Source organism: Ananas comosus, linkage group 6, assembly GCF_001540865.1.
Source record: "Ananas comosus cultivar F153 linkage group 6, ASM154086v1, whole genome shotgun sequence".
Taxonomy (NCBI): domain Eukaryota; kingdom Viridiplantae; phylum Streptophyta; class Magnoliopsida; order Poales; family Bromeliaceae; genus Ananas; species Ananas comosus.
Window position 1 is genome coordinate 13,622,556 of NC_033626.1, and position 25,918 is coordinate 13,648,473.

At 36.2% G+C, this 25,918-nt stretch overlaps 3 protein-coding genes across 3 annotated transcripts; 1 reads left to right on the forward strand and 2 right to left on the reverse strand.

The window, feature by feature from the left end:
- Window positions 854–10,634, reverse strand: LOC109712154 (oligopeptide transporter 5-like). The gene is made up of 6 exons (XM_020235578.1): window positions 10,410–10,634; window positions 10,141–10,238; window positions 9,387–9,956; window positions 3,501–3,765; window positions 1,648–1,830; window positions 854–1,474 (listed from the first exon to the last, which is right to left on the reverse strand). Exons 1-6 carry the CDS (start codon window positions 10,632–10,634, stop codon window positions 854–856), a joined length of 1,962 nt encoding a protein of 653 aa, XP_020091167.1.
- On the reverse strand, window positions 15,165–19,132 carry LOC109712050 (uncharacterized protein At1g04910-like). The gene is made up of 7 exons (XM_020235478.1): window positions 18,355–19,132; window positions 17,243–17,310; window positions 17,013–17,101; window positions 16,739–16,904; window positions 16,361–16,650; window positions 15,933–16,137; window positions 15,165–15,824 (listed from the first exon to the last, which is right to left on the reverse strand). The coding sequence occupies exons 1-7, from the start codon at window positions 18,650–18,652 to the stop codon at window positions 15,423–15,425; spliced, it is 1,518 nt and encodes a 505-aa protein (XP_020091067.1). The 5' UTR covers window positions 18,653–19,132; the 3' UTR covers window positions 15,165–15,422.
- Window positions 22,416–25,546, forward strand: LOC109711334 (restin homolog). Its single transcript, XM_020234328.1, has 5 exons — window positions 22,416–22,756; window positions 22,861–22,935; window positions 23,866–24,210; window positions 24,542–24,760; window positions 25,222–25,546. Exons 1-5 carry the CDS (start codon window positions 22,532–22,534, stop codon window positions 25,372–25,374), a joined length of 1,017 nt encoding a protein of 338 aa, XP_020089917.1. The 5' UTR covers window positions 22,416–22,531; the 3' UTR covers window positions 25,375–25,546.

The window sequence follows — 25,918 nt, forward strand, 5'->3', positions numbered from 1 at the left end:
CTGGAGATTAGATTTTGCTTGGGAGGAGAGCACCTGGAGAGGATGGCCAAGCCCTCATCCCCAGCAGCTCAAACTCGATGGCCCAATGCCATTTGCTTTGGACCATGGGTGTGGACCGGGCTGGCCAGGCTGGCACAATCCAAACGGACCGTGTCGTGCCGAGCCGCTCACCTCTCCTCTGCCTGGCATAGCCCAGGCCCGTTTCGGGCTGTGCCGTGCCGGCCGGGTTTGGGACGTGCCGGGCTCTCGAGCTTCAAAGAGGTGGCCGTCCAACATGCCCAGAGCCTCGGGCCAAGCCGGTCCGATACAGGTAATATGGTACTCGTGCCTTGCTGTAGACCTGACCGAGGCCGTGCAGGGCAAGACGACCCACGTGCCGCCCAGCCCGTTTTACATCCCAAAGTGTTTGGAAAGCAAAATAAATTGACAGAAACTTAATTTTTTAAACAAACTTTTTATCAAATCCCATCATGCACGTACCCATATTTTTCTATTTGCATCAATAATTTTTTTTTTCTTCTTTAACAAATTCTCACACATCTAACTATTTAAGAACAAATTATTAAAAACTTTCTAATGTATAAAAATGAAAATCTCAATTAGACATTAAGTTCAAAAGTGAATTTGTATGATCAAATAACAGAGAATCTTGACCTTTTGATTTAAAAAGTAATTAAGTTGTTGATATTTCAGGCTTGAATTTTAAAACAACATGAATGGTAGATTATACAATCTCACAATGAGGACGATCATATACATTCTCATATAAATCAAGCCGAAGGAGAAGATTAGTTGTTTGGATTAGTTCACAGAATTTTGAGCGTAAAATATAATATAATCCGCGCGGCAAATCTTAATGGTGAAGGGGGCAACCTTTAGCTTCAATTCCTGGAGCTGTGGGACAATGAGCTAAGGGGCAATGATCACTCACAGCTTGCCCCCACCAGCCGATCCCGTTGATGCCATTGAACTGGAAAATACTCCCCAGCAAGGCCATTAATGCGACGCCGCAGGTGAGCGCGTTCGACAACACGTAGTTGTATCTACTCCACCACACTTTCCACTTCCTATACACCACATAGTTGAAGAAAAACGCGACGATAAACCATGACCAGTAGTTCACAGGCTTCGCGTACGGCATCTGCGTGGACGCTGCAAAAATCAGCGGAACATTGACTTGCCTGATCCATTCTTCTTTAGGAAATAAGCGCGAGATGATCCAAACCAAGACCGTCGCGAAGGCACCATAGAGGAAGTAGTAGTAGAGGCTTGAGTAAACGCTTAGGGATCCGAAGATGCGTGCCGGCCCAATCACAGCCCAAATGTTGATGCGGCTGTTGGTTAGTGTTTGGCTCGGGCACGTCCAGGGGCTCCCCGCTGGAAGCTTATCGAGGTCACAAATGCCATGGACTGTTGAAAGGAGCCACCACGCTGTCGCAAAGTCTACTGAGCATGCGATCACCGTGCCGACAATCTGCATGAGAGATTGCCACATATTACCGTGAAACTAAGGATCGCAAATTAAAGTTGAAGCTGTTCGATTATGGACATGCATGTCTTATTTCGAATGTGTTTGGTGAAGTGAAATATCACTGCCCCCAAATACCCAAATAACCAAATGATACTTTAAAAACATATAGGAATTACCTGGACGATGAACATTGACCTCGGAGGGATCTTCATGTAGTGGCCAAACTTGAAAGATTTTAGGAAATTTAGCGCAAGTCCCATGCAACTCGTAGCATAGGATTTGAATGCAAATGCTGCCAGGGGCTTTCCAGGATACAAGTACCCACTAATCATTTCTGAAATAATAGCTAGATCTAGACCCTGCAAGAGAGATATCTAATTCGTAATTTGTTTAGGTATACACGCTCATTAAATAGTAATGCTTTATATTATTATTTACCTATCTTGTTTTCTTTTATTTGCATAAAAAAGAGACAAATGAAACATGACATAAATCACATACGCACCAGTACACTTTAAGTAATTGCAAAGTATGGAGAGAAACTATAGTACTAAACCAGATTATCGAGGAATTATTGTAGTTACATGGATGAATGGGATGCTTCAATCAGGTTTAATTAATTCTGACTATTAAATGCACTTTCAATACCCACAGTGTACTCTTTTTTTTTTTGGAAAAATTTCCTCAATACCCTTCTAAAATTATCTAATTTCATAAATACCCATATAAAAATTGAAATATCATGTATACCCTCCTAAATTTAAAAAACTTTCAAAAATAACCCTACCATTAAGTGCCCATCCAAATTGAAGTTAATAATATTTAAATTCCAACTTTACCCCTCTTATATTTAATGGTCAATTACTTACTTTATTTCCTAAATACCCCTGTTATATTTGAAATTTAACTAAACTCTATCTAGACTAAAGATTTAGTAAAATTTGATTGATTTAGTTTAGAAAAATTATTCATTTCAATTAGAAATAAATATTTCTATTTCAAATAAATTGTAGTTAAATTAAATTTTATTTTGCTTCATTGTTAAAATGAGAAGATAATTCATTTTAGTTATATTTTCTTTTACTATAACGATTGTAAAATAATAAAAAATTTTAATTTGACTACTTAAAGTAGAGAAAGTTTGTGGTTGTGAATACACATTATAACTGAGAGCAATACATTAGTATAAAATTCGACCCCAGATAAAAAATTAGTTTTATTATGAAAAGACTTACTAAATTTTTATAATCAATGGACATTATATGAACCAATAATAGTTTGAAATAACAAATTGAAAACATGAAATTTTAATTAATAAAAATTTCACAAAGTAAGATAATTATTCCATCAAATTTTAATACCTTTAACTAATTTTCATTTGAAAATAGCAAAATTCATTTAATAGCTAATTAACTGATTAATTGAATTTCTATATTTAATTGATTAAAATATTTGAAATCAAAATAAACAAAATTTGAATGGATAAAAATTTAAAAAAAGAAATGGGTTAGCATACATTTATGTACCCCTCACCAATTTTCAATATTTAGGGATAAAATAGACAATTTTATTCTTAACCTTCATTATACTATAATGTAACTAAAATTAAAACGATCCCAACTAATGATAGTATATTTTGGATTTTTTTAAAACAAATTAAATATTCATAGGGTTAATTTTGATATTTCAAATTGTTAGGAACATTTATTATAATCTTAAACTTGTCAAGGGTATGAATGAAATTGTCCCTCTAAAGAAATAGTGAACAAAGAGTAAAATGATAATTTTATATTTTAAAGCAAAGTAAAAAAATGTTGAGTTAACGGAAGTCAGCAAAATAGTAACGGTAAGGGCATTTATGAAAGAAATATTGTATTTAGAGGGTATTTGTGAAAATTTAAAAATTTGAAGGGTATTTATGATATCTCATAGTTTTGTGAGGGTAGAAATGAAATTAACCCTTTTCTTTTTGTGTGTGTGATCCAATCATCATGTCATATTAATTAATTCTACGAGATCTTAAACTCACCCTGCTTGTTGTAGCCTCGAGAACACCAAAAGGTAGGAGGAGAATAAAAGCCATGGCGCATGCCAGCAGGACCCCCACAAAAGGAAGTTGGAATTGTTTGTCGAATCCTTCAACTGTTAGTATTGATAAACCAAGCATCATTAACAGTAGCACGATAAACCACGATTGCGGGATGGACTTGTAGTTGTTCTTCATCAATCGAGTGTGAATGTCATCCGGTCTACTTGAACTGGAACTTGCTTGTTTGTACTGTCGCCATATCGACCTGCAACGACACAGAATTCGCATCGAAGGCATAACTTGTGACTGCAGGAGTCGTCATTTACCCCATATACAGCTCGCAAATATAAAGCATGCAGATAAACACTTTTACCATCCACTTTGGACAAGATATATACATATAGGCTATTATATAGGCTGGGACTACCATACTCTTATGAGTATAGACCCCCTTATACTCATAAATTTTTAACCGTTGATTGATGGAATGTGTGGCTAGGATGATGGTGATCCCCCCACTTTTAATGATAGTGGTCCTCTAGGGTTGAGTGGGTAGTTGGTTGAATAGTATGATTTAACGGGTGGAAATGATCAATAAAATAAATCTAAAGGCCAAAAACTTATGAGTATAAGAAAACCAATACTCATAAAAGTATAGTAGCCGGATTCCTATTATATTATTAATAGTACTAAATACTTGGTACTATTAGATTTTCGGTCCTTGGGTGATTGATTAAGTAGTATGATCTAACGGATAAAAATAATCAAAATGATAGATCTAACGATATAAAACTCAATAACACCGAGTACTGGCTAATAACAATAGTATACTAGCCGGACTATATATATATATATATATATATATATATATATATATATATATTGAGCTCCTATGCTTTTAAAAGTATTAAGTTATTGATGCTTATAAGTTTTTAGCCCTTGGATTAATAGATGTGTGGTTAGGATGATATGGGTCCCCATGGGTTGAGTGGGTGGTTGGTTGAATAGTATAATCTAACGGATGAAAATGATCAAAGGCATAGATCTAACAGTAAAAAATTCACAAGCACCAAGTGCTTGCTGCTTTTGCAAGCATCATAACCGGACTAATATATATATATATATATATATGGCTAGGCTCCTATGCTTTCGAAAGTACGGGAACCTCCGTACTTGTAAGTTGTTTTCAATAATGGGACATCCGATTTGGCGATCGGTTCCGTTAGATATGATCTACGCTGTTGGAACTATCTAGAAACCAAATTTTATAATTTTTTGATTTCGTTTGTCTAGTAAATGAGTAGCCTCAAAATGAACGGCTGAAAATGAAAATCTCACAAAAAATAGTGATAAAGGATAGAAATTTCAAACCGGAAGTATTGGTCTTACTATTAATGTTAAGTAGAATTTTCTATTAAATTTTCATCTAATTTGGATACTTCTACACCGTTGAACTTAAAAACGTGTCACATCGGCCATTAAAATAGTCATTTTTGAGACATTTTTATCGCTTGGTAAATGATATCAAAAAATTATAAAATTTAGTTTCTAAATAGTTCCAATAGGGTAAATTATACTTAACGGAGCCGATCGTCGAATCGGATTTTCTATCATCGAAAACAACATACAAGCACGGAGGCCTCCGTATTTTCGAAAGTACAAGAGACTTACTATATATATATGCTTATATTATAATACTATAACTATAATATAGGTTGGGCTGCTGTGCTCTTAAAAGCACGCAGCCCTGTGCTCCGTCCAAAGCATCAGCCATCCATTAAACAGATCGGATGCTGAGATTCGGAGGAGCTTTAAGGCTAACCCAGTTAGGATGGTGTGCAACAACCCATATCTTTCTCTCTCCTCATTTTTGTTTTTGTCTTTTCTTTTTTTTTTTCTTTTCTTCGCTTTTTCTCCTCATCCTCGACGGGGAAGGGCACGCGACGGGAGGGGGGGGGCTGGGGGAGTGCTACAGAGTGGGGTGGTCGCGGGAGCAGAGGAAGGTCGTGGCCGGGCGGAGGGGGGCGTCGCCCGCGCGGCGACGGGGTCGCCCGAGGGAAGGTCGGGGCGGCGGGGAGGGGGTCGCCGAGGGAGGCGTCGCGCGGTGGGTCCGCGCGCGCGGTTGGGCGCGTGCGGCGCCGCGCGCCACTGCTGGTATTGAAGGAGGGAGGTGCTGTACCACTTCTGCGTGCGCCTCAAAGGTCTGAGCGCTCCGCGATTCCAACATGATGTGGGAGAGGAAGGAGAAGATTGGGGAAAGAGAGGGATGAAGCATGTTTCTTGGAGGCAGATGGAGTTCAGCGAACCTAGCGAAGAAGACAGCAGAAAAGGAATGAGCAGAAAAAAGAACAGAAAACAGACAAAAAAGCAGCACAAAAACCGAGAAGACGCAGACAAATACGACGCGGCTTGCGTTAACCATCTAACTGGGGTTAACCTTCTTAAACTCCTCCAATCTCTCCACCATCCATCATTTAGACTGATGGCTGATGCTTTAGGAGCACAAGGCTGCTTGCTCTTACAGAGCCACCAGCAACCCCACAACTCTATATATATATATATATACTATATATATTCAATATATACATAATAGCATCCGGCTACTATACTATATAAGTAATTGATGCTCTCGTACTCATAAATCGTTTTCGATGAATAAGCTTCCGAAATCGAACCATGCCATCACCGTTCAAACAATTATTTACAGCACACAACTTTTGAAATCAAATTTGATATTTCTTCAGACATCATTTACCTTACAATCAAGAGGGTCCACAAATTGATAATTTTTAATGTGCCGGTAATGGGATACTTGCTAGTTTAACGGTGTAAATAACATCGAAATTTGTTGAATTTTTGATAAAAAAATCTATTCCACACCGTACCGATACAAGATAAATAAGCTTCCCGACTCTCAGAATTGAAGGATCTATGCATCCCTTTTTTAAGACGTCGTTCGATTTTGATCATTCCAAGTTTATGCCGCTGATGGACTTATTTATGATTGCTCGAAAATTTATAAAATTAATTTCTCTAGAAGTTTCAAACACTCCTAGATCATCTTAACGGAGTGGATCGCGCTTCGAACCAGCTCCATCATCGCGACAAACAACGTATAATGCCGGCCGCGTTGATGGACTTTTATTACTATGTTGCGAAAATTTCGCCGAAATTTATTTTCTAGAAGTTCAAATACTCCTAGATTAGCACAGGCAAATAAATAAAAATATAAGAAAATAAAAAAAAAAGACAAAATATAAGAATAATAAAATTATATTTATAGTAACTAATGAAAAGTTGATATTAAAATATCTGACTTATAGTTAGAGCCAAAATTTGCACCTAATTAAAAGCTTGAGGCGACTAAACATTCATGTACCCTTTATAATTTTAAGCCAAAAATAAATGCGTTAAAAATTTGAGGAGTAAAGTACTATGATTCTTACTTGAGACCAAAAGCATACTCACCTTTTTTATATTTAGAATGTCTAATTGTTAAAATTAAAAATCGACCAATCATATTTTGGATATTTTAAAAGATTTTAAATGTGAAATTGATCGATCATCAAACTATAAATATGTCATTAAAGTTTGATATTAAAATCAAAGCAAAAAAGTATAAAACTTTTTAAAATTATGAACTATTTTGAGCCAACCATCCAACATTTCAAAATTTTATTTTTACTATCCAACCTTTCTACATATTAAATTAAAATTATACTTACAATATCGATAAAAGTTAAGGATTAAAATATCATATGCCTTTATAGATAGAGTCAGAAATTTCAACTAAATAAAATTTGAGGTCTAAAGTGCCACGTGCTTTATATAGTTTGAGCAAGAAAATATAACGTATTAAAATTCAAGTACTAAAGTATCACAAGTCTTATAGTTTGAGACCAAAAGCATAATATACTTTTTTTATATTTTAATTTTATTTCAGAAGGAGACAAAGCTCTTTACGATATGCTAAACCATTTAATAAATTTTAGAATGTTTAATTGTTAAAATTAAAAATCGATCAATCATATTTTGGATATTTCAAAAGATTTTAAACATGAAATTGATCGCTAATCAGATAATAATTAAATATGATATTAAAGTTTGATATTAAAATGAAAATTAAGACGTATAGAATTTTTTAGAACTATGAACTATTTTGAGTAAGCTATCGAACCTTTCAAAATTTTATTTTTTTTATTTAACTTTTCTACATGTTAAATTTGAGTAAGTGAATAATACTTTAACTTCAAAATTTAAATGCGTCGTTTAATTTACAGATTTAGTTAATATACTTCACATGATTTTTGCAACTAAATTTATTAAAATAAATATTAACTTAAACTCTATCAATCTTTTTTTTTATTATTTATTGTACAATTTATATCTAAGTGATAAATAATATAAAATTAAAAAAATGTATGTTTAACATATATAACCTATACGATTTAAAAATTATATATTTTGAATTTTATAATAAAATAGATGAGAATTATATTGGATTTTTTTAAAAAAAAATCCGATTCTGTCGGTTCTGATTAGTGAACAGTGGAAAGAGAAAATATTAAAATTAAAATTAAAAAAAAAAAGGTTGGACCAGTCCCCACCCCCACCTGCTCCCCCCTCAAGCAGGGGTGTAATGTGGGTTGCCAGACCGGCGCGGCCCGCATTTATCCCGGCAACGCAGGCCAGGGGTCGGCCCTGCCAGGCTCGGTTAGAATCCATGCCGGGCCAAGTTTTATTGAACATCGGCCCATATCGGCCCTCCAACCCAGGTGGCACGGGCCGTGTCGGGTTGGGCCAGGCCGGCCTCCGAGCCGGCTCTTTGAATATTTTTTTTTATTTTTTAAACTATATAAAATATTGAAAAATAAAAATAAAATAACTTTTTTTCCTAATATGTTGGCTAAAAGATAAAAATTATTAAAACACTTATAAAATATTGAAATTTTTTAATTTTTTTTTTTCCAAAAGAGAGCACAGGGCCCTAGACTCTTTATTTCCTTAGCCTTTGGATCCGAGGAGCCAACCTAGCTCCCTATCCTAAGGTCAGTCCCCCAGAAGCCCACTAGGCCAGGCCGTGCTGGCCCTGGGCCGCACGTCCGCTCGGCACCAGACCCATAATGGGTCCTGCCGTCCGGTGCCGTGCCGGACCGACGGGCTCAATTATCTTGGCCCAGCACAGCTCGTGATTATCAGTCTGCCGACCAAGCACGGGCTCTACAGTACCGTGCCGTGCCTGGGCCCAGCCCGTTTTACATCCCTACTCCTAAAGCTCCCCTTCATCACCATGTGGGCTGAAATTGGTATGAATGGATAGATGCCTTAGAGTTTGAAACTAAAATTAGTACCCGTTCCAGATTTATAATATTTCGAAAATACTTCATATTTTTTACTTAAAAGTGTTTGAAATATTATTATTCGAGTCAAAGTTACATAGTTCTAGTGTAATCATTGCTAGATTTCTAGATGATAGAAATATCAGATTATTATAAATTGGAAAGTATATATGCTCATTAATTGTCCATTAATAAGAATAATAAATATTGGTTCCTAACAACATTTTTACTAAATAATTTGATAATTAGTAACAAACTTATCATTCTAAAAAATATATATATAATATTTTTGAAATATCACAAACTTTGAATCAAATAGTTCTTTAGTATTAACTAGACTGTTAGGCGGTGTACGAATTGGCCGTGAGAAATAATTAATTTGTTCATGATAATTATTAGGATTTTGCATTTCCCCAAATATATAATCGTATAGGTTATGTTACTATCTTTTAGGAGGATACATCTGCTCAAATATATGATCGTATATGTTCTGTTACCATCTTTAGAAGGATTCTGAATGCATGATAAAACAAGTAATATTACATACCTCCCGTTGTAAAGAGCCACATGGACTAGAGTAGCTGTTATCGCCGCAAAACTAAAACCATAGGCAACCACCAGGAATGCACTCATGTACAATGGTGAGTATTCCTCATATGCACTCTTATCCAGCTCAAATCTTTTGCTGTCCAGTACCCTTGAAATGTTGTATTTTCCACCGGCCTCGTCGAATGTCCCCGCGCTGAAAATAGGAAATCTTCTTGCATTGTATGCATTCCTCCAGTAAACGAGGGGAGTTACGACGTAAATCGCGAGGATGAACCCGGCGAGCGTGTTAAATATAGTGAATGCTGGATTGGCCATGGGATTGCCGATCGCAGCGATGGTCGACCAGTCAAGCCCGATCGACCCAACCCCAAGACCAGAAAAGCCTGACCCAATCTGTTGCGCCGTGATTGAGCTCTTCCAAATCCAGCAGGAGAACGATAGGGCCATGATCGAGGGGAAGAAGTAGTTGGGAACAACATAGTAAGCAAAGCTCGAGACGGCCACAATCGTAAAGAACTGAATTTTAGTTAGGCCTCCCTTTTGTCTCACTTCTACTTCATGAAGTGCCCTGGAAAGCAATGTTAGGTGTGTATGCGTTGTGTGTGTGTGTCTATGTGTGCGCGCGCGCGTGTGTATATATATATATGGCCGATGCATATGCAAGTAGCATTACGTATTATATATATATATATATATATATATATATATATATATATATATATATATATATATATATATATATGCATGTTTACCTGTAGGTAGAAACATCAACTAAAGTCGAAGGCCACCACATGTACGGAGAGTCCACGAGAAACTTCATAAACACACCAGCAAACCCATAACCCATCACCTGCACAAATTAAAACATAAAATTTCATGATGCTAGCTAGCTAGCTCCTAAAGAGATGATAATTAGGAAACTTAATTAGCTAGAAACGGTACACGCACGCATGCATATTTCTGAACCAAATTGTATCTGTGTTCCCTGATCAGATACATGCAGACATATATAGAAACCGACCTGAGATGTTTGTATCAACAGGAGAGCAGCCCAGGGATTAATCTCCCTGTGGTAGAACGCTTTCATTTGAGGTACCACCTCACTGGCATAAGGGATCCAAGAACCCGACGAAGCTAGAATCATGACGAGCGCGTGCTCTTTGATATTGAAGGGCCCGGGATTGAGTGAAACCTTCCATCCGGTCCACGGGATTCTCAAGCACTTTGCGGGGAGGGTCGCGGCCATCAATCTTCCGAGCGCAAGGAGGCCTAGTTGTTGCAAGGTTTGGTCTAACCCGATCTGATTCTGGCGATACACGAAGAATTCATTGAGAAAGGCTATAAGGGCACATGAACTGATGCCCAGGACCCATGTTCTGAGCGTAAGCACCGGCAAATCCTTGTCGTCGGTCGTCGGAACCGTGAGCCTCACCTCCTCTATCGGAGAATCATCATGCACTTCACCTACATTCACCACAAGAAAATTATCATTTACGACTACTTTTTCTTTTCATATTTAACGATTCTTAAAAGTGTTCCTCTATAGTCTAGGATCACAATTGAAAACGTCCGTTAAAATATTGATAAATAAAGAGTCGCTACGTATATACCGGTATATGCCGAGTGTTAATTTGTAAAATACATTCTAACGTTTTAAAGGCATTACGTTTTTTTTAGATTTTTTTTTAAATCCAACATTTTAAAGAATCAAAAAATTTAAAATAATAGTACATTTTATCATTCGATAAATTGGTTTGATATAATAGAGTATTCATATGACGATATTTTTTAAAGCGTCGGTATTTGTTATATTGTAGGAACGTTTAGAAACACTTCTTCCATGCGTGGTCCAAAAAATATTCTTGTATTGAGATGTTCTCATAGTGATTATTAGGATACATATGCCATCATTAATCCTAAATGTTGTTCTATGTTTGTAGATCCTGAGAATTAATTAATTGTTTTCTTCGGATCACAATGACTATTTACATGTCTGCAAGTTTGATTCTATGGCTGTGAAAAATAGTGTGACAAAGAAAAAAAAACAGCTTGAATAAGAACAGGATAAATATACTTAATTTATAGATGTGTTTAATTGCATATATCAATTAGCCAAACATATATACAAAATGAAAAACTTGAGTGGGTGTTTGATTTCATGTAAATCTACTAGAGAAGATTTTTAGGAGAGAAAATTAAGCTTTTCCCATGAAAAGAAAATTTATATATTTTGTTGTCTTGATTCAGTGTCCATAGTAGAATAACATTTTAAGCATATTTTTTTAAATGAAACTTTGAAATAATAGAAAATTAGTGAGGAATGGTAAAAAAATATTGTAGGTCCATGAAAAGGTACATAAAAAAGACGCTTACACAGTGGGCGTGATGGATCCATCATAGACATTATTGGACTTTTTAATATGCCCCACTTCTTTGTGAAAACGCCACTTAATTTGTTGATGTAGTTTTTAACGAGATCGATCTTATTGAAATAATGCATGTGAACCAAAATATAATGCATCTTATATTTAAATTTTAAAAATTGTTCTAATTTAGAAACTTTTTCACCCATATATCAATAGCATATTGAACATGAATATAGACGAATTTAGCCAAATAAGAAAGAGGAATAAATGCTACTCATTCAAGTTTTTTTTTCCTTTTTTTGTACTATATGACAGGAGATAACAAATGAACAAGGAAATAACAGATTAGTAATGTGCATTTTATGTCAATAATTTATCGTCAATAGATAACAGTTTTATAGAAGGAAAAGAAATTATTGTAGTATAATTACGAGCAGTATAAAAGGAAGTAATTGGAGTAATTGTACAGCTAAGTTAGAGTACTATATATACAATATTAATATTGCAAATCGGTCCCTATACTCTTCAAATGAAAAGAAACGATATATATTTTTTTAGAAATAAATTTAAGTAGAAATATAGACCAACTATGCCATGCAAGGCTTTTTTTCTTTTTTAAATTTTTACTAATTTTATCTCGAAAATATTTAAAATTTACAAAAGCATTAGCTAAGCATATCTCAAATGACAAACTTGGGTGATAAAAAGAGAAAAGCTTTAAAAACATTTTATGCATATTTTTAAGCGAACCTTTTAAATAATGGATAAATAAAGGGATATGGTAAAATATTTGTGCAGGTCTATGAAAAGGTGCATGAGAAAGGCGCTTACACAATGGGGGTGATTGGTCCATAGAGATATTGCACTTTTTGATATGCCCCTCTTCTTTGCCAAAGCACCACTTTGTTGATGTAGTTTTCGACGAGATGTTACTAAAACAATTTGATTTTCTCAAAAAAAAAAAAACAATTTGAGCCCAAATATAATTCACTGTATTTTTAATTTTTAAAATTTGTTCCAATTTAGAATCTTTTTGGTCCACGCATCAATACCCTATATTGAACATGAATATAGAGAAAATTCAACTAAAAATGTAAAGCAACTAAAACCTACAAAAAACTTTTTTATTAGTTTCCTCTCGAACATATTTTAATTTTAAATGCTTTTGTACTAAAAATTTCTAAAGTTTATTACTCATAAATAACAATAAATAATTTATAAAACTAATATTAAAATTTAAAATTTTAAAAATTAAAAAATAAAATGAAAAGTGTGGCCTGGTTTGGTATAATTATCATTTTTTTTTAAATGCTTATACTGTATAGTTTGATTTGTTGTAAGAAATATATTTTTTGTTATAGTTGATTAGCTTGTAATGCATCCAACGGACAACTTATATTTTTTAAGAAAATATTAGAAGCATAATAAAATATTTTCAAATTTTATTTTTTACTGTTTTTTTTTTTAGAGATAGGTAGCACGCTACCCGCTTCGTTTATTTCATTTAGAAATAAACTTAGCTGGAAGTGTGAATCAACTAAAATTCGAACTTGGGTCTCGGGTATCAATTACCAAGCCCTTTGCCACTTGCTGCTCTAGGGACGGTCGGTAATTTTATTTTTTACTATTAAAGTAAACACTTTGAATGAAAGGATTGCAACAAAATATCATACACTCCTGCTCCTTTTGATATATAAAATTCTATTTAAAAAAATAAAAAAATAAATACGAATGAAAAAGAAAGAATGTGTTTACGGCATCCCTTTCCTTTGGAGCTTCAAGATCCCTTTGAGAGTTAAAGTTTTTATTTGGCTCGCCGCGAGAAACAAAATCCTCACAGCCAACACACTATCCAAAAGGGGCTGGCATGGTCCTTCGATTTGCATTTTCTGTTCGATCAACGGGGAGAACTTAGAACACATCCTTTTCTGTTGCAATTATGCAAAGGCTGTTTGGAACCTCCTGCTACAATCCGCTCCAACAACTCAGCGCTTGTTGCTGACACAGCCAGGGGACTTATTAGAGAGATGGAATCGTGCTCGAAACTTTGTGAGGGGCTGGGGGAAAAAATTGTTCGATCTATGCTTCTCGACAGCTTGCTGGGAACTGTGGAAGGAGAGAAACAATCGTATATTCAGCGTACAACTTACTCGAAGCGACGAAACGGGAATGCGAGTGGCTAACACAATGAATCTTTGGCAACATGCGCTAGGAGTATGATCACATAAAAGGGTGAACTTCCCTGTGAGGCAAATTTCCATGTGGTCCCTTGGACACTTTCGGGTAGCTTTCTATTTGTATCTTTCTGTGTTTCTTCACGCACGCTTATTCTTGTATCTTTCTGCTTAAAGCCTCACGACAACTTGGTCGCATCTGTACACCCCTCAACTTGTAACACAAATAGGATAAATCCCTGTTTACTCAAAAAAGAAAAAGAAAGAGTGCCTTCTACGAATTGAAGGCATAAATGAAGCCTTGAAACTGCTAGGAATTGTTTTTGACCAACATTTAATCTAGATGTAGTGAAAAAAAATTACAGGAAAAAGAAGTATTGTACCTGTATCTCGAGAACGAGAAGTCGATAAATTTTCTCTGTCGCAAAAAGTTCCAGCTTAAACCAATTTTGCATTCGAAAGGCAAGAAATACAAATTCCACTTTCACAATAAATACAAATTTTTTTTTCTTCTATTAATTTGTTACCTAATTGATTGGATACAAATGCTACCTAATTAATTAAAGAGAGATATGAAGCGAGATATGAATTTTACCTAATCAAAATGATACATATAAATGAGACCGCTCTCAATTAACAAAAAAGGAATACAACTAGTCCCCCTTAAGGAGTGCTCTACCCACCCATATGATGTTATAGCCAGTCCATAAATAGTATAATAAGACCTAAAATTGCATATAGCTCTCGATCGGTTAGATGGGGCTGGATCACCCACCAATGCTTTAGCATCGAATTCTTGTACAACTTCTTTCTGGAGGTTACGAATTCTGGTGAAAGTTAAAGTTTTTGTATGGCTATTTCTGAATCTTTAGAAGTGTGGGTACTAAGACGAACAATTTCAGATTTTTTTTTTTTACTAACAACATTGTGATCATCTTTTCTGTAACTCTGTGTATTTTTGCTATACACAGAAGACTTTGTAAGGATGGATAGTTGCTCTACGAAGTTCGTGCTATAAAGGGTGCCTAGATGGAGTAAAGATGAAAATCTTGACAAAGTTTCATCTGTCAACTAACCCATCATTAGAATGTGCGATTGATTTATAATAAGATATAGATACTTAGCAGATATATAATGCATGAACTACGATTTTTATTAATTCATGGCATGGGAAAATTGGGTTTACAATCATCAATTTTCTTGGTTTCCTTTTCATATAAAGCAGAGAACAAGTCATAACAAAACTGCAAATACAGTATACGGTTGAATAACTTTAAAAAAGGATATGATGATATATATTAACAATGTATACAAGACAATTTCCCCTCTATCGTATTATCTATACGAGATACCAACTTTTATTTTGAAGAAAATGAGCAAAGTTATTTTGTACTATAAACATGTGTGTATGTTCAGCAGCTGCATGAGAAGAACTCCGAACTCTGAACTCCAAACTGTATTTGCAAATGAATAAAATCTAAGCAAGAAGAATTTTCACGAACTCTGAAAATCTTCGGGCCGTTGCAAGCACTCCTTGGGATTGGCATAGAAATAGTCTTCTTCCTTGGGTCGATCAGGAATCACCACTCGCCTCGAAGCCATTCCCATGCGATCCGAATGGGCCGCCTTTATCGAAGAGGAGAATTCACCCCACCCCAAGGTGCCACTGTTGTAGCGGTCGACGAGCTCAACAATAAGTTTTCGATTCAATAGGATTGTCTTCCTGAAGCCTAAGCATCTGCGATGGCCTTCGACAACTTTTGCCATGTTCCCGTCGTACGTTGGAACAAATACATCGCTTTCTAGAGATACTAAATAATCCAAAGCCGCCATTTGAGATGAATGGTTCTGGAATAATCTAAGATCTGAAGGCTCCAGGATTGTTTCCTTCCTGACCTGCATAGAATTGCTGAACAAATCAGACAAAATTATATACAAAGATTGGAGAAAGGGAGAGAGAATGGAAGGTTAATAGATAAACCATATCTTGTATTGCAAACACACCACATTAGGATAAGCTGCAGTAAGTGCAGCCATTCTCTTCTGCCCGCTGTATATTTCTCCCGCTGCGATGTATATTTGGACGCTGCGATCAATATCGAGTGCCCTCAGAACAAGAGCAGTCTCCTCTGGTGTCAAAGGACAGAGACCTTCTTTCCTCTTCAAATCGGAGTTGATAACTTTCTCTTTCCACCATGGATAAGCATATCTGAAAGCCATTCCCATGGTTTCACATTAAGCCAACATGAACTCAGGATTCAAAGACTAGAAACTCGCACGCGACCATTTCAGTAAAATAACCTTTTTAATCCTCTTATGCGATTCCTAACTAAGAGTCTAAGAGTCACAGTTTGCACAAAACTACAGAGATGTCGAGCATCTTAGGCAATCACAATAGAGGGTAAAATGAAAGGGAAACTGACCAGCCATACCTCATTCTCGTAAGCTCTTCTGCTTCTTCGTCCGTGCAACCTTGGGTACAGCCGGAAAAAGCCAACATGTCCATTTCATAGCGTAAGTGGAGAACCAAAAAAGGGCCATTTTGACGGAGAATTTTGATCACCCGTTTGCCCAATTCTTTGATTTGAGAGGTAAATTTCAGGGCAGCGTAATTCACTCGACATCGCATCTTCTGAATCTCTATAGGAAGGCCATTATTAGCAAGCCGGGCGTCGGTTCTATTCAAATGCACAACCTTATACTTCCGAATCAAGGGAAGAATCTGTTTTCAAATTAAACTGAATCTTAGCACTGTTACTAATAGAAAAATGATCAAAATCATTTAACACTTGAATAAGACATAAGAAAACCTGATTGTGGTAATAGGAAATATCAGACCAGCTAACAGGTGGCATGGAATAAACCATCCCTAGTTCCACCCTTCTTTTTAGCCTTCGCGGAAGGTGCTTTAATATTCGGACCTCATCTCTTAATGAATTTATAAAATGATCCACATCAAATATGTCTTGAAAATCACTGCAACATTAAAGAAAGTTGAAAACGATAACATTTCTTAATCCTAAAGAAGTGAAGAAAACTGGAAGCTAATCGAAAGGAAATTTTGCTTTGAAAAGACAAGCACACCTGGTATCAGCCCAAAACGAGGTCTTATCGAGTTCTGGTACTATTAGAGTCACATTCAAGTATCTTGCAATAGTAACCATATCACATATCTGGGGAAATAGAGTGACACCCAAGAAGAGTTGCAGCATAAGAAGTTATCAAAATTGCATTTTCACTAAGATTAGGCCAAAATTCTAAAGCAAAAGCAAGTAATTATAATTAGAAAGTCACAAGTCTAAACTGATGCTTACAGCTGCTCGCATCTGATTAAGCCCCCCGTTGCATGAGACCATTAGATAACCATTATTCTTGTAGATCCCTAACGAGAACATATGTAGATATCGAATGTGAGATGCATCATATACAATATGTAATAAGTAATATTTTATTAGACAATAATAACACTCGAAGTGGATTAATTAAAAGGCAACCAAATCGCTAACGGAAAACTTTAAACCAATATCTGAATGAAGAGCAATAGTAAAATGATTCTAAGTTGGTGGATACAATGAACAGAGATTAGATAATAGAATTCACAAATTGTTGATTCATAAAGTGAGAGATTTGCAAAATAATAGGGAAAATGTCCAGATGGCTCCGCACGAATGGTCCTTGATATTAAGACAATGTCGATAACATAAGCGGAAAATAAATCGAAATTAAGCACTAAGAGACCAACGAGACAAACGAATAGAATCTGACATCCTGAATTTGGGGGAAAAACAAAAGAATCAATAATTATCAGCAGTTAGCACATCATGGCCAAATAACAAAATCATAAAAGCAAAGCAATAAGCGGAATCCGTAATGACAAAGACATGCCAGCTAATAACATATAACACAACCAAAAGCAACCTAAAGTTGGGAGAATTGATTAATCCAATCGTTATATAAGGTGCCCGAATTGCTTACCATTAATTCACCTAATCAATCATATGCAAGTGATCAGAAAAAAAAAACTCCCTAATGAATTCAACAAGCCAAAATTGACATCCTAACAATGACAGAAAATAAAGCAAACGAACAAACGGAAGAAACAATGCGAGTTTTCTTCTTGCATGATGAAAGATGGAGCTCTTTTAAATATAAAATTATATAAATACCGTTTTTTAACAAGTTAAACTTTTAGAATACAACTATTGTTTAACAAGGTATTAGAGCAGAGTTCCTGAGTTCGAGCCATGTCAAGTTTCTAGTATTATTAATTTTCTCTAATTTAATTCGAGTTTACGTCATGAGCCTTACAAAAAGTCTCGAGCTCAGTCGTGAAGGGGAGGGGAGTGTTAAAAATAAATATATATAAATATTGTTCTCTAACAAGCTTAAGTGTTTAGAGTAAAACGTTTGATTAACAAGCTCTCACTTTTGGGGGGAAGGACGACGAGCTTGTCGGCCACCGAAGACTGGGAGGGTGCAGAGCAAGAGGGCCATCCTTTGAGGACTGCCGGCCCCCAAATCCCCCCGACCGCCGTTAGCTGGACGACGCATGTCCACAGAAGAGCGGCGACGGCGGCGCGCGCCATCCACATCTTCATCCGCGATCTCGACAGGACTGCGGCTGCTGCTGCCGCTGCGGCAGCAGAAACCTTGAGCTTCTCGGCCTTCACACGCATCTCCCTCTCCCCGCACTCGGATCCAATCCCCTTCTCAACTCGACACATTCTCCTAAAATCCCCGGCACCGATTTACCTAACCAATCCCCACCATCCAAACCAGAATTGCTTCAAATTTCACAAAATTGTACTAACAAACAAAGAATCTCTTCAGAGTTCACTCAAATGTAGCACCATTGAACAAACCAACTCCCCCCCAAAACTACTACTCTCTCTTTGTTTCCCCTCCGAAGAACTAAAATAGCAAAAATCTCCGTTAATATACAAAACAAACACTTCAAAATCACCAAAAACTAGCAACTCAAACCACGATCACATTCAAATTACGCCCCGAAAAAAGGAAGAACTCGTCGTTTTCTACTGGAAATTGCGATCAAAATTGAATTTGGGGGTTTCGGGAAAAGATTTGAGAGGAAACAATTGGCGACATCAAAAGTTGGGCTCCCGGAGATCGCAGGGGAGTAGCTCGATCTCCTGAGCGCTTTTGAGGGAGCTCTGTGTGAAGTGTTTTTAGGGGGGGCGGCGTTACACACCGAACGTGGTTAGACGAGGAGACGTGTGTACGGACCCACGTGGCTACGATCCAGACCGTTTGATCTCGCGATTACACCCATATAACGCCCGCACACTGCATCAAAGTTCGTGGGGCCCATGATCCTTTTACACGTGGCGCCGGATAACGGCGGTTGCGCGCAAATGGTTTGGGAAGGGCGCGCATCGACGAGATGAACGGCTGGGATCGTGCGGCGGTTGGTGGAACGGGACTCAACGCTTCCGCGACTGTCGCCGTTTGTTCCTCCGTCAGTTCGCGAGGCGCCGCCCTCCTCTCGGCCCATGCCGTTAGTTGACGGTAACGTTCGACAGCAACGGTCAATCCAAATTTTCAGTTTTGTTCATCTATTAATGTTTAGTATATATTACAGTGCCCGATACGTGGAGTACATATATACCTAGTACGAATTGAGCCTATTCTTATGTTACTGAAATTAAATTTTTCAACGACCAATAAGTTTGCACGAATGTCAATACCAGGGTAGAGTATTAATTAAATGGCTAAATTATAAAAAGAATTTCTGTAAATATTTATTTTTAAATTTTTTTCTTCATGATAAAATTTATATTTTATTCTTTAAAATTTTAGAAATATTTTCAAAAGAAAACAGCGTCAATAGGAATGACAAAATTATCAAAATTTTCTTACTTCTTTTATAAAAAAATAATTTTTTAAAATATTTTTGTTATTTTGAAAAACAGTTTTATTATAAACTATAAGAAATAAATAGAATAATAATAAAACTCACACAGAGAGGAGTTAACTACGTTAATTTTAAATGTTGAAAAGATAAAATATAAATTTTTGAAAGTTAGGAAAAAAAAATAATAGCGGACATTTATAAAAAAAAATTTCTAATTTAGCCTAATTAAATTTTTATTAAGCAAGGAGTTCAATAGTCATTAGGAATAATAGTACAATAAACAAATGAATGATACTTAGGCAATTAGGAATAATATTACAATAAAAAACTAAATAATAATTAGTAAATAATATTTAAATAAAGATAATTGAAAAGATGGCCTTGTATAAGTCGACGGCATCTTCGTGATCGAGTCAGTGATAAAAATGAGGGGCTACCAGCTGAAGGGACCACGTACGTGTAGCACGCGTGATATATCTGGAATCCAACGGTCCTCGTTGACATGAATACATGATAGAGATGGTCAAATGAGGAACTTAGAGATAATTAAGAGACCTTTCACATTAGTTTAAGTGGATTTTTTTTTTTTTTTTTTTTTTTTTTTTTCGTCGCGAGGCCTTGGATGTCTCCTTTTGTAGCTAAGTTCATCTCCTAAATGAATGAAACGATAGTATAGTAATTTTTCTAAAAAAAAAGTAAAATAAAGAGACCTATACTCAAACTTGAGATGATGATTAGTAATTGTTTTTTTTTTTCATATATCATCAACCTCTCCTACTTACATCGTATGGCAAAAGTCTGGTTATAATTAATGAGGTGTAATATTCTTCTATATGAATCTTAAGACCCAACTAAATGGCACACATACCTATATCCTTAGTGTGGAGTTCTCATATATTTTGAAGTTTTTTTCTATAATTTGGGTGTATGTATGGTCTGGGTATCGAATGTTGCTTTGTTTTCGTACATCTCCAATGATCATTTTAAGATTTGGTAATAAATAAATATATGATTTACCGAAAAAAAATAATAATTATACGGTATTACAAACCGAAACAATGATGCAATGTCCCACAGAACCAGAGTTTGATAGTAATAGAGAAGATAAGAGCAATTAGAGATCAATTAACAAAAAAAGTAAAACTGAAGATAATTTGTAGGACTGTTTGTCAACTATATAAGCTACTTGGATCCATCGCTCAAACTCATGTTTTGAAACATTGTTTATCAATTGCTCAGAGTGCTTAATTAATACAATTCGTATATTCAACCATCAAATTGATTAGTTTTGATGGGCTTCTTTCCAGATGGAATAGAAAAAAAAATAAAAAAAAAGGTATTAAATTATACTAAAAATGGTGAAAAGTATCTTCCTTGATATTGTTGGTGGGTGGAACAAATTAAAGATTTCATTATTGTACTATAGCTTGCTATCATATAAAGCAAGAATTTAAAAAGAGAAAGAAGATGAGGAAGATGAGAGTTCTTGCTTTTGCTATTTAAAGTTACCATTGTGCTTATATTATTTTTGTTGTTTTTATAGGTCTAAGGGAGCAAATTCTCTATCGCTCTTCCCAGGAATTTTTTTTCACAATCGTTGGTAAATGATGCCAAATTAGTGGCTGTCCTATGTAATTAATAGGATAAGAGTATTTGACACCCTATGACTGACCGTTTCTAGAGTAAGTGACAAAAAGCTTGGTGGTTGGTATTCGAGACTCAAGTTCGAATCCTAGTTGATTCATATTTTCAGCTAAGTTTATTTCTAAATGAAATAAACAAAACGGGTAATGTGCTACCTATCTCTCAGAAAAGAAAAAAAAAGAGAAGTATTTGACACCCTATGAATATGTACCCATTCAAATTTGGCCTCGACTAGTGGATAAGATATGTATTTTCTATATTGATTTATAATTCTCATTCTCATCTGAAGAAAATTAAACCACACGTTCTAATATATTGACTAACAAGGTAGACAATCGGTCAGAAAAGAAAAATCAATCAAATGTATTAAAATTTTAATACGAATGGGGCCCACAAAAATCCATAAGAAGAAAATGAAATATTATATTATTTATTATTTGCTATCATCGAATACTTGTGCTTAGCTGAAGAATTTTTTGCTAAGAATTATCTTCTTTTTTTTTTTTTAATCTTTTCTCTTATCTTTTTCTATGTTTGAATTTGAGTGCATTTCAATATCAGTTACGTGGTGGTTTAATTCATGAACCTCCATAGCTTAGGCATTGAAAAGGAAATGAAGACCCTATCAAAGATTCAAGCAATAATAATAATAATAATAATAATAATAATAATAATGATTTGACCCAGAAGATCGAGGCAGGATTTGTTAGTTTAGCAATTCGGGCTCGTGAATGTGACCGCGAACGGGTTCGCTCAGGTGTGGGTCAGGTCCAGGTCCAAATTGTGTACACAAGCTAAGCAAAGAATTTGAATCTACTCTTTAGCCGGCCACCGAAACCGCCCCTCAATTCGCATCTACAATGTAACGCGTACATATCGCTCCCCTCAGGCTGACAAATGGGCCCCACACCACGGCCCAACACTTCAGAGACACAAAAGGGTATATACAACCGTGATACAGAAGACAACGTCCCTAAAGCGACAAAGGCTCAGAAACGGAGGAAAGGGGGAGCGAGGGAGTCCATCGCGAGTCTCTGCAACTTCTCCTCCGTCCTTGTTCTTCTTCTTCGTCGTCGTCTCCACGAAAATGGTGGATCGATCGCAGAGGCGCCGAGGCGGCGCAGTCTCCTCCGGGGATACCTCCGCCGCCGCCGAGAAGCTCGCGCAGCCACCTCCGTCGTCTCCTCCGCCGCATCCGCCGCCATGCTCCTCCTCTTCCTCCGCCGATGGAGGCCGCGGGAATGGCGGAAACGTCGATCGCCTCCTCTTCAAAAACCTCGTCGAGATGGTCCCCCTCGTCGAATCCCTCATGGTCTCATCGCCTTTCCCTAGATCTCGCTTCCTTCCCATTCTTTCTGTTTTTTCTGCATTTTTTTGCGAATTATTTGAATTTTTTTTGGGGACTCTTTTTTATAGGATCGGAGGGCGAACTCGTCGTATTCGAGGAGAGCGTCTGTGGTGTACACACCGGCTCCGTCTCAGTCGAAGAAGGTTTTGTTCCTGATCCATCGATTACTCCCTTTTTTTATTGGAGTATTTGAATCTTTTTAGTAGGAGAATTTAGATATTAGGGTTCCTGAAGTGATTTTTAGGTTTAAGTATCTTTTTCGCCACTGAATACAGAAGTTTGAGTGTAATGAGATGCTACATTGCGCAAAATGAACTGTAATTATGTAATGTGATACCTTGCTTATGAACCCTATGAAGTTAGTTTTAGGTTTTCACTAATTTGTGTAGCTTCTGTTGCCTCTATGTTTGGATTTTCTATTTTCTGCTTATTCAGCACCAGATTTGTCTATCATAAGCTTGTTTTCAATGTGGATTCTGAAAGTTAAAAGTATTTTAGTGGGAAATTCATGGTTGTCATTACGAATCAGATAATATGTTTGGCACAGTTGGATGGGCTATGGAAAGAGTATATGCTGATATTTATACACAGTATTCATGTTGATCACTTCTTCTAGAAGTGATGACAATGGTAGAATTTGGGTGAGTTTAGAAGCTTACTGCAAGAGAGAAAGAAGTTTCTACTTGCATGCTTGTGAGAGTATTTTATAACTTGATTTGTTTGGTGATTTTTTTTTTCTCTGGCTAACAAAATTTCTGGAAAACGTTACTTGTCATGTTTTTACTTGATTTTGGATTATTTGGAAATCAAATAGTCTCATTTGAACCCACGATCAAACTTTACAGATAGCTTTTCCTATAATCATTAAATAGACCAACTTTTAAATTGGTTATTCAATCTCTGAGTCTTTATTAGGGGATTATAGAAAGCTTAGCAATTTCCTTCAGAAGAAGTTCCCTTGGTATATGATATGATTTTTCTAATCATGGTTTATTTAATTTCAATATATAGCTAAGGCCCATAATTAGGCTAGCCATTTGATTGTAGATTTACATAACATTTCCTGGATTTAGGCTGCTGACACAAAAGCTGGGAGAACAGCTCATAGTATTTCTGCAAAGAAGCGAAGAGATCACGGAGAGAATGCCCAAAAAAGCAATCAAGATGCTGATAATGGTGACGACTACTCAATTATCTTGTCAAAGGCTATGGCAGCTGAGAAAGATAGGGAAGAGATGGCTATGTTGCGTGAACAGATCAGTGACCTACAGAAGAAATTGCTTGAGAAAGATGAAGCTCTGAAATCTGCAGAGAATACAGTCAACCAAATGAGTGCATCATATGGGATCCTTGAAGAACAGGTTGCTGAGAAGGATTCACAGCTTAAATCCACTACTTCTCAATTGCAAAATGCCAAGGTAACAACTTATCTGGTCTTGAAAAAGATTACCCCTTTCTGTCTGATTGTTAGATTTATGTATTACTCGCTCCATGGTTGTCCATGAGCCAGTAATTTATTATTCTATATGAAATCTTTCTCTAGCTATCGTTGTTGCTCAACCTGAGCATGGAGAAAAACGGTGATCATCTAACGATAAGATCTTCCTAATATCATAGTAGTCTTCCAATTTCTTTACACAAAGCCCGGTGACTACTTACTGTTGCTTTAGTTAGCTTACATATTTTCTTCTTATGGCTTTGGCTTCTTTGCGTCTACCATGTGCAACTACCTTCTCTTTTGTTTTTTAGATATTGCTTGCAGACAAGCAAGCAGCTTTGGAGAAATTAGAATGGGAAGCAAAGATGTCAAATAGGAAAATCGAAGAACTTCAAGGAGATGTAGACTCTATGGACTTTGAAATAACTGCACTTATGAAGGCTTTTGAAAAGTTATCAGAGAATGATTCAGCCACTTATTCTGAAAATGGCATCTCATCCTCCCTCGAATTTGAGCCACTTCAACTTGCAGTAAGCCCACAATCTCTCACTGTGCTACTAGAACGCCAACTTGAGCCATTTTTGATACTGTTCACCAATTAGTTCAAGAGTGTACACTATATCATATCTGCTAAGCATGCAGTGATTGAGGAAGTACCTATTCAAATATAAATGGTTGAAGTATCTTTTGTTGTATATGCTTATGTTAGCTCATTATTCGATTAAAACCAATTAATGCTTAAATTGATCCAGATTGAGTCATGATAGTATGATAGTATTGTGGGATTCTGGGGTGGGGTGGTGCCAGAAGCTTTCAAAAAATCACACTTGGGGTCTTATTGCTAGTATAATCATGTTAATTTTGCTCTCCCTTATATTTATCTCTTCTAGAAGTGTAAACAACTGTTAGGTGACCCTGCAACTTTCTTTTATAACATACAAAATTTTTCTTAAGGATCCTAATAGCTGACTAATTTATCTCTCTACTGAAGGTGGATGAAATCGACAACGATGAGATTCAGAAGATGGAAGAGGAGAGAGCTGCCTACGTCGCAGCTCTCACTGCTGTGAAAGAGAACCCTAGTGATGACTTCTTATCAAAAGCAGCTGAGGCAAGGTTAAGACTTCGTGCTTTTGTTGTTTAACCTAACTATATTTAGATCGTGGAATGCTGGCCTTGTTAGTGTATTTATCAAGTGTTGATGTAACTACAAGCACAATATAATTGATGTTAGTGTATGATTGTGTTGCAGGTTCATGTAAGAATTTAGAAAAGAATGGTTTGTTTGTCTTTTCAGCCTAAATGTTTTGACAGAATGATTGGAGCATTTTGCCTTTCCTGCCTAAAGCATAATTCAGCCTCTAGCTAAAGCCACTTTGTTTTGCCAAATGGCGTAAATTGGGCTTTTCAAGTAGAGAAGTCTCAAAAGTTTTGAGAAACTGGGCCAAAATCAGATAGATATAAAACCATTTCCAAAGCAGAGTATAGCAAAATCAAGTATTATTAGAAGTCTCATTGGATCGCTGATTCATCAAACGATGCCAAAAAGTAATTGGTATGGTAGAAATATTCAAAATAGATAAGTTGCTCATGGGCAAAACATGACAATCACAATGGCAAAGGTGAAGTTTATCCATCAGCATAACCAAATGCACATGAATTTTAATTATTGAAAACTAAATATTGTT

Excerpts from the sequence above, each read along its gene's own strand:
- LOC109712050 (XM_020235478.1), bottom strand. The coding sequence starts at position 18,652 with ATGTGTCGAGTTGAGAAGGGGATTGGATCCGAGTGCGGGGAGAGGGAG. Across the intron at positions 16,138-16,360 it reads GAAGAGCTTACGAGAATGAG|ATATGCTTATCCATGGTGGA; the intron begins GTATGGCTGGTC and ends AATGGCTTTCAG. Across the intron at positions 15,825-15,932 it reads CTGCAGCTTATCCTAATGTG|GTCAGGAAGGAAACAATCCT; the intron begins GTGTGTTTGCAA and ends AATTCTATGCAG.
- LOC109712154 (XM_020235578.1), bottom strand. The coding sequence starts at position 10,634 with ATGGCCGCGACCCTCCCCGCAAAGTGCTTGAGAATCCCGTGGACCGGA. Across the intron at positions 9,957-10,140 it reads GTTGATGTTTCTACCTACAG|GGCACTTCATGAAGTAGAAG; the intron begins GTAAACATGCAT and ends ATTGCTTTCCAG. Across the intron at positions 3,766-9,386 it reads GTGGCTCTTTACAACGGGAG|GTCGATATGGCGACAGTACA; the intron begins GTATGTAATATT and ends GTGTCGTTGCAG.
- LOC109711334 (XM_020234328.1), top strand. The coding sequence starts at position 22,532 with ATGGTGGATCGATCGCAGAGGCGCCGAGGCGGCGCAGTCTCCTCCGGG. Across the intron at positions 22,757-22,860 it reads CCCTCGTCGAATCCCTCATG|GATCGGAGGGCGAACTCGTC; the intron begins GTCTCATCGCCT and ends TCTTTTTTATAG. Across the intron at positions 22,936-23,865 it reads CTCCGTCTCAGTCGAAGAAG|GCTGCTGACACAAAAGCTGG; the intron begins GTTTTGTTCCTG and ends TCCTGGATTTAG.